General features: G+C 48.9%; 1 protein-coding gene across 6 annotated transcripts in view; it reads right to left on the minus strand.

Annotated features, from left to right (window-relative positions):
• The window catches only part of Nav1 (neuron navigator 1), a 263326-nt gene that overhangs the window by 35027 nt on the left and 216069 nt on the right, over positions 1-12230 (minus strand). For 4 of the 6 annotated variants that reach the window (XM_052737050.1, XM_052737049.1, XM_052737053.1 and 1 more), the window contains 7 exons: positions 6658-6796; positions 6038-6335; positions 4183-4876; positions 3321-3764; positions 2748-2789; positions 1978-2126; positions 9-179 (listed from right to left, as the gene is read on the minus strand). In XM_052737050.1, the coding sequence (XP_052593010.1) occupies positions 9-179; positions 1978-2126; positions 2748-2789; positions 3321-3764; positions 4183-4876; positions 6038-6335; positions 6658-6796 (1937 nt within the window). The remainder of the gene's footprint in view (positions 1-8; positions 180-1977; positions 2127-2747; positions 2790-3320; positions 3765-4182; positions 4877-6037; positions 6336-6657; positions 6797-12230) is intronic. The other 2 variants (XM_052737052.1, XM_052737051.1) reach the window with 1 other exon arrangement.

Below are 12230 nucleotides of genomic sequence, written 5' to 3' on the forward strand. Positions count from 1 at the left end.
AGTCTCACCATCATCCGTGGGGTCTCGGAAGGATCCTGACCGAATCATTCCCTTGGGTCTCTCGGCCAGGGACAGGGTGCTCCCCATTTGGGAGCCGCTGTACAGCTCGAAGGCCGCCTCGTGGGTGGGGATGCTGTTGGAGCGGGTGATTCTTGGCGTGGTGGCCGCAGTGGGACTCACTGGAAGGACAGAGGGAAGGGGGAAGGGAGAGGGAGGGGGAGGCAGGAGAAGAGGCAGGGTCATCAGCTCTCTGAGTCCCTTGTGGGGGACAGAGCGGGAGTCATTGAGAGGCAATGGGAAGGAGGGAGGAGAGGAAGGAGCAGAGGAGGAGAGGTGGGGCCGTGGGGGTGTGCAAGCAGCTGGAGATCAGGAGTAACCCCTCCTGGGAAGGTTGGGCCCTGACGGAGAAGGACTCCACGGTCTGTAGTCAGGGGCTCCCCTTAATGCTGCCTGCCTTGGAGCTGCTGCTTTTGAAGGTTAGGCTGGGGGCCTGGCGGCTTTCCCGAAACCTTCACATCACGAGGATGTGCAGATGGAAATGGGATGCTGTGGTTCGTGAAGACACAACTGGAAGCTGTCTTAGTGGGCACTGAGAACTCAGACCGAGACTCAGATCCAGATGATGAAACAGAACCAGCTACGGAGAAGGGGGACCAGGCTGTGGGATCCAGCGGGCTCAGCTGGAGTGAAAGGGAGTGAGGGCCCCAGTAAGAGCAGTATCACTCTAGGTCTCTTTCATTCAGCTCTCAAACTAGACTATGGCCTCTCTGCCCAGCATCCGCTGAAATGAAGGTCAGACAGAGTGGAGGAAAGTGTCAGCGAGGCTATGGAATCCACAGCTGTGGCCTCTGTTGGCCACAGAGGCCACCCCCACTTTTCCCTTGCTAAATTGCTGCCTTTCGTGGTTCATATCCGTGTGGAGCTCCCCTCTCTGACCTCTGGCCTCCATACAGGCCTGTGGATGTTTCTCCCTGCCTATAAAGACCTGGGAAGAAGAACTCACACCTCTGTCTTTCCCCTTTGGAACCCCCAAGATGATCACTGTTTGGCCGAGTCCCTCATTCTACAGCACAATGGCCGTTCTTCTCCTTTGGCCCTCAGTGGAGATAGGAAACAGGCCGGTCCCACCCTGCATCTATCTGATAAGTCCACAGAAGGCAGATGACCCTTCCTTAGGCACAAGTGACTTCCAGTCTTAGTTTCCCTCAAACTCCCCACAGTCACCGCACAGGCTTGTTCCAAGTCCTTACTACAAAAGAACTGCTTTCTTTCACTCCGCTGAAAGGAGAGACGGATTCAGAGATAGAGCAAGCAAACGACAGGTCTGTTCCAGCCTCGTCCTAAAGAGATTCCTATGAAACCAGTCTTGGCACAGCGCGTCCCAGACCCGGGGCTGGTGTGTGTCTGAGCTGGAGCCAGGCCCTCCTCCTGAAGCCTGTCCCTCCATCCCGTCTCTGAGTCACAGAGCCACTTCCTTCTCTCCCAGCTCTCCCTTCTCCACAGGCTTTAAAGAGGGTGTGGTGCGTCTAGGATGGGTCTTAGTCAGCCTGCCTTTAGGGCGAGGATGGCCCCGGCTCAGCCAGAGCAGTTGGTGAATCTGGACTTTCTTTCTTGGAGACAGACCTCATTCTCTGAAATCAACAGCCCTGCTCTGCCTGGAGCTCACCAGCCCCCACAGGTTGGCATCGCCCTGTAGGCAGCTGCCCCTGGTAGTACTGTGTATAGAGCCCCTGTTTATAGATTTCCCATGTTGTCACTCAGACTCTTTGATACCATCCGGACCCTCAAGCTTGTGCCCAGCGGCAACTTTTCAGTTTAGGACCTTGGAACACTTCACCTTTAGTTTGGGTTGGTAAACTGAGGCGCCACGAAGCAACCCACTGCAACTCGAGCCAAACATGCCTAGCTGTTTTGCCTCACTCTGCAGAGTGACCCCTGCTTCGTCTCTTGCCACCGCGAGTGACCACAGACACTGACCTATGTTGGTAAGCTGGCCCTTTGCACTCAAGGACATAGAGAGCGCGGGAGGGGACGGCAGCTCTGCCTGGTCGTCGGATTCAGGGAGTCCACCGATAGTGTGGGAGTGCCGCCTCTCCTTGGTCTCCTCCTGGGACTGAAGCTGGTACCTGAAGAAGTAGCAGAGGAACTCATTCTGAGCTGCTACAAAGTGACATGAGAGGCTTAGCTGTGTGTGGGATGCCTTGTTCCTTGAGAGCTCCGGATGGAGACAGAAAGGATGGATGAGGCCTTAGGACTTCCTCTCCACTCAGGGCTCTATGGCTCCATGGGCAGGCTTTCAGGGGACAGGCATCCCCCTCTAGCTGAACAACACAGTGCTATCCTAACAGTGGGGGATCCACACTCCCTGTTCCTTGCCTATGTGAGTGGCCTCAGAAGTCCACTATGAGGTGCTGAAATGAATCGAGGAAGGTCATAGGACAACATAGGTATGTACACGGTTCCTGTGTGCAAACTCATTTCTCCCTTGACAGCAAAGAAAATCGCTCGCTATGAAAGCTAACACACTTAATGGCAGGTTTGCAGAGGGCTATGGGTGGCATTTTTACAGGACCACATACAAATGATTGGCTGAAAGGGCCACTAAACTCATGCGTGGGGCCTGGGTTAGGTTGGGCTGGGATTGTATTTATTTTGTCTCCCAAGTGCTGGGATTAAAGGTATGTACCACCCAGCTGAAATTTCTTTTAACAGGCCAGGAGTCTTGAAAAAAAATATTTAAGGGTTACCTGAGTCCTTTCTTGGGGAGGGTGTTCCGATCCCGCTGATTGCTGTGGAGAGAGAGAGAGAGGGGCATGTGAGCCCATCTTGGAACTAGAGTTTGGGACTATAGGTTTGAGGGGTATAGTCTCCGGAGACAGGACAGCAAACTATGAAAGTCTATCTCTATAAACAAATAATAAGATGGTCACAATCAAATTCTTGACTCAGAACTTGGGAAGTACTTGAAATGCTAAACGTTTCCCTCTTGTTAGGAGTTAAGGTACAGTTAGCCATTTAAAAGGCCGTACTATGGAAGGTGAAAACCAGGATGTGGTGTGACAGAACTGACTTTGCACTTGGAAGCCAAAGCCAGATGAAATAAAACTAATATGAGATTCCTGAGATGTCATTTAACTTTTTGTAAAGTTTTCCTTGTGTACAAGATGAGAACAAAACGAAAACACCCTATAGATCTCAGGGAGTTACAAAGGAATTAAGTTAAAACGTGGGGAAAAAAATACATCAAAAGTCACAACGTGGTCATGGACGGACCCGCTAATGGCCAAATGAGACAGACTCAGCTCGGCTCCACCACATACCCATCCAACTGTCCAGCTCTGGGGCTTCCACTCCAGGGCAGCTCTTCGGTCTCTTCCTCTGACTGGGCAGCAGGAGCCGCAGGTGGGGTGGGGACGGGGGAACTGCTGGGGAAGGCACTGGGCAGGCTCATCGGCATCTGGAGGGACTCCATGCTCCTGTGCAGGCCTGAGAGTTTGGGGTACATGCGGGTCTCCTTCGGGACACTGAAGCCACTCATGAGCTCCAGGCCCTGGGAGAAGCTGGCTGAGTTAATATTGAGGATGGGTGCTGGACTGGGGGTGAAGCAAGAAGGCAGAGCACCCCCAGTTGACGAGCTTGGAGCATGCAGATCGGGGACCTTGGAAGCGTGGGTGTCACTGGAAGATGGTAGATCCAGACTGTTGGAGTTGACCTTGTCTAGATTGGCTAGTGAGGGTGGCTTGACAAAGCTTTTAGCTGTGGCCCTGAGAGGAGTGAAGATAAAATAAAATATTCAGAATAACAAATTACAGGGCAACAGGCAATCCTTTTCCAGTTCCCCCTTTTTCCTGGCTGCCTACTCAGCGAAAGGCTTGCTCTGACGCTGTTGACAAACCAATCGGAGGAAGAATCCACACCTGACTTATGGCACCTTCAGTCATCAGGGAGACAACACATGCAATATGTGCAAATAAACCCAGCAAAACCATTCGCACAGGTACTGAAGACAGTGTTGATGTGGAACAGCCGAAACAAAGTGAGTTACCAAAACCAGAGAAGAAATGGCACCGAGGAGAGAGGAAGGATCCCCACGAAGATCCAGGGACAGCAACGGACAGGCCGTGCCACATCTAGCCTAAGGCTGGAGAAACAGAAAAGGAAAACTTTGCCCAATGTGGGTACCTGAGAGGGGTTGGTGGCAGCTCTGCCACCTTGGTGGCTGGAGGGTGGCTTGCTTGGTTCTTAGGAGTGCTTTCTGGGGAGCCAATGCTCTTCAAGGAGATGTTGTCTGAGTCCAAGGCCACAGCCTTGGCTTTGGCCTTTTCCTTTTCCCGATCTGTCTGATTGACGGGAGCTGGTGTGGTTCTGCCACTGGCAACCTTGGAAGGTTCCTTCAGTCTGGAAGGTGTAAGGCCTCCTTGCTTGGTGCTGAGGAGGCTGGGGTCAATGCTGCTGCTCACCGGGCGAGGTCCGCCCCGCCCACCAGTCACACTCATTGAACTGGATTTGGCCGGCCTGGGCAGGCTGCGATACTGGATGTTGGACCGTGCTCCAGGAGCCAGGAATCCCGGCTCTGCACTGTTGGACACATCTAAACTCGTCTTGCGCCCATTTACCGGCTTGACGGGGATGCCTGAGGATTTTTGGATCTTGCTGAGAGTGGCTGAGCCACCTGTCTGCATGACGGTGGCTGTGCCGGTGGCAGGGGGAGGCTTCTTATAGCCAAAGGATCCTGAAGTCGAGGGGCGCGCGATGCCCGAGGGGGGCTTCTTAGCATCGCTCAGGCGGTCCCGGCCAGCGTCGGAAGAAGAGCGCTGCAACCCGGTGTTCTTCACGGTGAGCTTGCCCTTGTCTGTGGCTTTGCCTTCAGGCTTGCCTGAGAGGGGGGCAGGAGACAGAGGAAGAGCTGCTATCATGGTATCTTTATTGGTTTGTTTTTCCAAGACAGGGTTTCTCTGTGTAGCCCTGGCTGTCCTGGAACTCACTTTGTACACCAGGCTGGCCTCGAAGTCATAGAAATGCTGGGATTAAAGGTGTGCACACATTCCCCTCTCCCCAGCCTAGTGTAATATCTTAAAAACACCTTTCTTTCTCTCTAGGGGAAAAGGAACCACTTTCTATATATTATAAAAATTTAGAGGCCTAAATATGGGCAGACAATACTGGATAAGCGGATACAGTTTCTTGTCAGAGGGACTTTGGGAGGAAGTAGGCTTTCATTTAGTTTGTTTGTATTGTTTTCTGTGGGGTGGTTTATTTTGGTTAAAGTGGCAGAGGCCACCACAAAAGTGATCAAGAAGGAAGTGTGTCTAATAACTGCGTAAGGAAGGACAAGAAGGAGGAAGCAATGAGTTAGGTAAGAAAATGTCTAGACTCTGGAGGGAAATGTTGATTAAAGCTCATAGTGATCCAAGGAAGGGGTAAACCTTGGGAACAACAAACTTCTCTTTCTTTGTTGTTCTTGTTTTGTTTTTGTGGGGTTTTGTTGTTTTGTTTGTTTGGTTGGTTTTTGGAGAAAGGGTTTCTCTGTGTAGCCTTGGCTGTCCTGGAACTCACTCTGTAGACCAGGCTGGCCTCGAACTCACAGAGATCTGCCTGCCTCTGCCTCCTGAGTGCTGGGATGAAAGGCCTGTGCCACCACCGCCCGGCTGTGCTTCTTTTTCACAGCCATTTAACACATTAGTCCAGTCGGACCTCCATTAGATGCTAAGAAGGACGCCCTGGGGGAGGCAACAAGGAACCAGTGGGGACCATGGGAAGGGAGGAACCTGCCCGGGAGGACACTCTCTCCCTCCTGTCAGCCCGCCAGCTCTATCACTGTAGCTCAGCCACCTGACCCCTTTGAGTTAGTCTCCACACTGGTAAAACTGAGACAGTAACACTCATCTTTCCCAACTCACAGGACCGTCCCGAGGATCAGAAGAGATATCGTACGTTAAAGCGTTTCTGCAAACCTTTGCTATCATTCTGTAGGTTTGTGACCCTTAAGGAAAAGCATCGAAGCAAGGTCTTCACCCTTGTCCCTGTCCCAACTCACCTGCAACTTTGAGGGCACTCTGGGCTGTATGAGTGATGGGAGAGGTGACAGCTACTGGTGGGGTCTTGCCCTTCTTCAGGGACCCTGGATGTCCCAGGCTGATGGGCTTTTTTAGTTCTCCACCCTTAGATGCGTCCTCACAGCTTTCGGGTCGCTCTCTCCGCCACTTTGAAGTCCCAGGTTCCATCTTCAGGCTGCCACTGTCGTACTCCAGTTTTTTGGGGGCCTTCTCCTCTGATTCGCTAAACCAGTTCAGCCCGCTTTCGGCCAGAGAGCGCTTCTCTGAGTCTGTGCGTAGCTAACGAGAAGAGGAAAGGGCAGAATAAGCTGCTTACACAGGGGTGGGAGAATGGTGGGGTGAAGGGCCTTGATTATCCCATAGTGTTAAGTCAACTAAGGTTTCTCTCCATCCCTAGTATTCCAGAGAGAAGAGACTATATCTATCTCTAGGGTACTTTTTCTTCTCCAATTGGAAAAACTCTCATATGTATCACTCTAAATAGGCACGAGCACAAAATGCAGTTACAATGACACCATTTACGACATCTACACAGATCTCGCCCAGTTCGTTTTGTGGTTCACCCTGACCTGGTGGCCCACATGTTTGCAAAATCACATACCACGATTGTAGAGCTCCTGCGGGAAGCCGTGGGAGTAGTCGGGAGGGAGTTGAGTGAGGAGCTGGCGTTGAACTCTTCCGAGCTGAGGTTGTCTGAGGCATCGCTGAGCCCACTGCTGATGGAGCTGCTCTCGTCCCAGCTGCAGGACAGGAGGGAGACGGGTGAGGAGGGAGACGGGTAAGGAGGGGAACGGGTGAGCAGTTCAAACCGAAGCCAGCGCTAGAAACAGCACTTTATGGAGATGACAAACGGTTTTATACTCTTCTCCCGAAAGAAGACAGTTTGGGGTTAGTCCTGGGTTTGCCAATAATTCAAAGTGTGACTTAAACGTTCTTGTAATTTGGTGATATTCTTTTATAAACGTAAGAATCAGTTGGTATTTAGCAAGAGGTCATGGTATATTTCCTTAGCAGGAAGCTACGTCATGAAGACAAGGAGGGTCTGCTGAGATGGCTCATGGATAAACTACTTGCTAGGCAGGCACACCTGCATTCCATCACAATGGTGGAAAGAGAGAACAGACCCCATAAAGTTGTCTTCTGACCTCCACACGTGCCGTGTGGCGGGAACACACCCCCACACACACCATTCACACACACAACAGCAATAAATAACACTAAAAAAAAGGACAAAGCATTTTTAGATCCATCTAACTATGCAAACCAATCCTGATGTAAACAGCTTCGGTCTTATAGTCTTGTAATTAGTTCATTTTCAGATGTGTTTTCCAGGCATCCCTGCACTTTCTAAAACTTTCCATACCTTGTAACAGAGGCCAGACAAAGGTCTCTCTGTCCTTTTTGCTGTGCTGGCGACTGAGGCCAGGTAAACTTCCCATTCCCGAGTTCTCTCTCCAACCCAGACTTCTCTTTTCTAGAACTTTCAGACCTGCCCTTTCTCATTGCTCCCCTGGAGTCAGGCTATGCTCCTGCGCAGGACATCTGCTCTTCTGGTAGACTGCTAACCCTAGGGTGCTATGGCCAGAGAGAGGTGCCAGATTCCTGCTGAAAAACCATTCAGTTCATAGCTAATTTACCTATCAGATATAAGGTACTGAGGAGGGATGTGTCCAACATCTGTACTTAAACATGTGTATTTGGAGACCTAGGCCTATATTCAAAATGAACTTACTACACCTTGATATCTTCATAGCTTAGTCATTACATCCTTCCTCGGTTCAATTTTTTTTTTGTTATTATTGTTTTGGTTCTGGTTTTTCAAGACAGGGTTTCCCTGTGTGGTGCTGACTGTCCTGGAACTCACTCTGAACATCAGGCTGGTCTCGAACTCAGAGATCCGCCTGGCTCTGCTTACTGAGTGTGATTAAAGGTGTGCACTCTTGCTGCCCGGCCCTCTGTTCAGTTTTTAAGTTTAACAAGTTGTAGTCAGGAACTTTATATTTTTATAGTAAGTTTATCTAAATGTCTAAACCAAACAGCAACGTCTGCGTGTCCGCCACCTTCTTGATCTATCACTATTCTGTTGGACCATATTCACTAGTGTGTATGTGTGTGTTACCAGGGATAGAAGTCAGAGCCCCACACATACTAGGCATATGCCCTGCCACTGAACTCTATCCCCAACTAAGTTACGCTCTTCCTTCATTTCTCTTTCCCTTTTTCAAAATTTTGAGACACGATCTGACTAAGTTGCCCAAGTTAGTGCTGAACTCACTATATAGCCCAGATATCCATCCTCCTGCCTCAGCCTCTTGAGTAGTTGGGATTATAGGCCTATGCTACCAGGCTTGGCAATGATCACTGTTTTCTAAGCTCAAAATTTGCCTCTTAGGACCCTTCTTCAAAGGTTTTCTGTTCCAGGTCCTTCCTAAAACGACCTTTAGCCTTCATTTTGGCTTCTGATTCTCGAATTGAACACAAAGGTTCCATAAACTTGCTACATAGGAGTGTCTGTTTGTGCCTTGGGAATTAACCTCTAAGTCATATCTGGCCTATATTCAAAATGAACTTACTACACCTTGATATCTTCATAGCTTAGTCATTACATCCTTCCTCGGTTCAATTCGCGTGTGTACTGAAAAGGCTGGAGACTTTTTTGTGCGTGTGAATTTGTCGGTATTTGGAAAATGTTTCTTTTTTTGATTTATTTTGAGTTTCAGATCATGGAACAAAAATCAGACATACAAGTCATTTATGAGCTGGCCTGGGTTTCCGCTGGCTTCCTTCTAATTCATGTGCTGGGAATAAGAAAGTGGGTGGTTTGGCCATTTGGCTTGGTTGCTCCGTAGTGATTTAGCCAAATACATTGAGAAAGAGCAGAGAAAACATGGGGATTAGGACACATTGCAGAGTTATTCAGATTTTACTGCTATTAAATAGAGCCGTTACTGAATGACCCCTGCGCCATATATTAAGTCTCCCTTTTATCCAGGCTTGAGATACCACGCACCCCTTTTTGCAGAAAAAGGATACTGAGAAAAGATCAATGCTGATTTAATGATCCTATCAACTCTTATGGGCCCAGATAAGATCTCTGGCAGGCGAACAAACAAACTATTCACAGCATGTTCTCTTAGGTCAGAGAGAAAGGAAGCCTGGAGTACTGAATCTTTCATCTGAGATTAATTATTGGTAATCAAGGGCCTGCAGCAGGGACAGCCCTCTGTGGAAAGGGCTCTGCAAAAATGGAGAGCTCGCTTCAGTCCAGGGATCCAGAATAAACCTTCGTTCACTGGCCATAGCAAGATCAATGCCAACGGGCAGCAAGGAGTTTCTTTCTTTAAAAGTTCCTTTATTTTCTTGTTTATTTTATGTGTGTGGGTGTTTTGTCTGCATGCAAGTCTGCACAGTACATGTGTGCATGGTGCTCACAGAATCCAGAAGAGGGTGTCAGATCTCTTGAGACCGGAGTTACAGACAGTTGTGAGCCGCCATGCAGGTGCTGGGGAGTGACTCCAGGTTCTCTGGAAGAACAGCCAGTGCTCTTAAACTCTGAGCCATCTCTCCTGCCCCAAATGTTTATTTTCTGGGAGAGAGTTCTGGCCCCGTTTTCCCAAAGCCATTCCTGCTCAGCTCTTTCCTACAACGAAACATAAAAACCTAACGTTTTTATACCAGAGAAGGCTAGCTAGAAGTTAAAAACTTCTCCAGCAAATTTGCAAGGTTGTGCAAAGGGAAATTCTGCTGTCATTTTCTAAGGCTTAAACATCTCTATTGGGGGTGCTCCACTGGAGGGAGCATATTTCTTTAAAAAAAAAAAAAGAAAAGTACTATGCAGAGTCAAATCCTGCATAAACAGAAGTGAAGAAGGAAAACTATTCTGTTCTCACTTTCAGGGTAACTTCTGTTAACTGTTTTGTATGTCTACTTACATCCTGTGGCCGTCTCTATCCTCTGCCAGTTAGCCGACACTTCAAGACCACACCTCTATACCCACTGACTTGGTGCTTAACTTAAGCCGGGCTTCTCACCCACTTTTTTTGTTTGCGTGTTTTGTTTTGATTTTTCTTTACTGAGCTGTCTTGATGAAGCACCTCTTCCGCTAGGCTCCTAGGAGGGGCACATGTAGGGGTCAGTTCTCTCCTGCCATGTTGCTTCTGCTGCCCTGCATTCTGCAGGCTGGCTGCTCCCGGGAGGGAGAGCCTTACAAGTGCTGGGTTTACAGACAGGAGCTACGACCACGCCTGTCTTCTTGTCAGTTCTGGGGCCCAACTCAAGTCTTCACGCCGCTGAGGCAGTGTTTTTACCCACAAGCCACCTCGCCAGCTCTTTCCTACTTCCTTCTCTTCTTGAGACAGTCTCACGTTGTCTAAGCTGCCCTTTACCTCGCTGTGTAGCTGAGGATGACCATAAACTCCTGATCCTCCTGCCTCTGCCTCCCAAGTTTTGCTCTTGATGTTTATTTTTCAGTTCTCTTCTAAAATGTCTTTTATACAAAGAATGGATTTTTAGGTAGAAACTCTTGAGTTTCTTAAGTTTTCCTTAGTGCTACTTTGTCTGAAAAAAAAAAAAACCCATAAATTTATCCTCTCTCAGACTTTTAATTTCTGTTATAGTATTTTTAATTTCTAAGGGTTCTTTTTAAAATAACACATTTTCTTTCTTTTATCTCTTCCCTCAGCTCTCACAAACATTCTGAGAGCTCATTCGCTCATCTGAAAGGGAGGTTTACGATCTTCTCTCACAGATTCTTACTTGGTTCTCTCTGCACTGGTCATCCCAAGTCAGCTTGGGCTACACAGTGAGCCTGTCTCGGGCTTGGGTGGGGGTGGGGCGGAAGGACTAGGACCAGAGAGAGCAGTGATAAGACACGACTGATGGGATTCTTCTAGACTTTCTCACGTGTCTAATGATGTGTGAGGGTAGGACTTGCCATCTACGGCTCATATGGACCTAAGGACCTAAGGACGGTAGGTGTGACTGGACCGAGTCACTTGAACACTTTTCTTGGGTTGGCCAGATTTTCTAGAGGTGACTCTTCCAGACCCCAGCATGAGGGTCAGTCCGGTGGCCTGAACAGTGAGCTGCGGAAGCAGTGTGGAGGTTTCAACATTCCCTATGCTAAGTTTCATTCATTCCGTCATGGCTTTGGTTCAAACTCTGTGCTGACCTGTGTTAAGAATCCAGGAGTCCACACTCCTGAGACCCCGCTTTCCTCTATCCAGAGAAGATGTCTGCGGATGGAGGGGAAGGCCACTGGAGGAGGGGACAGGAGAGTCCCTGTGGTATCTGCACTTTTAACTAGTCCTCGTTTTAGTCTTACTGCCAACTCCACGGAGGTGGCTAAGGCTGTCACTTGCCAGATGTCTGAGCGTTCTAGAGTACAAACGGCCCTGACCAGCCCTCACTGCTGGCTTAGGATTCAGCTTCCAGGCTCACAGATCAGGTCCTACTTGTTGTTCTCCTTTTCAGGCTGCACATTCCCTTCACTGTTAGCTCCTCTTCTCGTTTTTACGGAGGGTCTTTTCCCATGTTTATTTATTTGTGTATGTGTGTGTGTGTGTGTGTGTGTGTGTGTGTGTGTGTGTGTGTGTGCTGGGAGAGGGATGTGTCGCACGCCACAGCTCATGTGTAGAGTTCAGAGGACATCTTGTGGAGCTGCTTTTTTTCTTCTACCGTGTGGGTTCCAGGGATGGAACTCAGGTTGTCAGACTTGGCAGCAAGCTCCTTTTCCTGCTGAGCCATTTAGCCAGCCCTAGACAGGGTCTTCGTGTGTAGTCCACACTGGCCTCTGACTTGTGATGCTCTCCCTTAGCTTCCTGAGTGTTGGTGTTATGATACACATGCGCCTCCTCTCTTATTCTTTGTGTTCATGATTTTATGACTTAAGAAAAAAGTCTTTATTGTCATTTTACTCTTGTGGTAGTTGTGAAATATGTCAAATGGTCAGCAGCAAAATGCCCCAGATGACATTTAACAGAACTTGTTTTGGGGGGTGGGGATTGAATATACCCTGGTGCACAGCTTTTGAGTCACTGAGGAGATGACAGATTTAAGTTTCATAATCCAATCAGACAGGGACAGAAAGGACCATCTAGAAGATTTTTTTTTTTTCAACTAAGAGCTACAGGAGAAGAGTGGCTGGATGGACACTGTCCTTCCTGAAACATAAGA

The sequence above is a fragment of the Peromyscus californicus genome, unplaced genomic scaffold (assembly GCF_007827085.1).
Source record: "Peromyscus californicus insignis strain IS unplaced genomic scaffold, ASM782708v3 Scaffold_14__1_contigs__length_90479793_seg_2, whole genome shotgun sequence".
Lineage (NCBI taxonomy): Eukaryota > Metazoa > Chordata > Mammalia > Rodentia > Cricetidae > Peromyscus > Peromyscus californicus.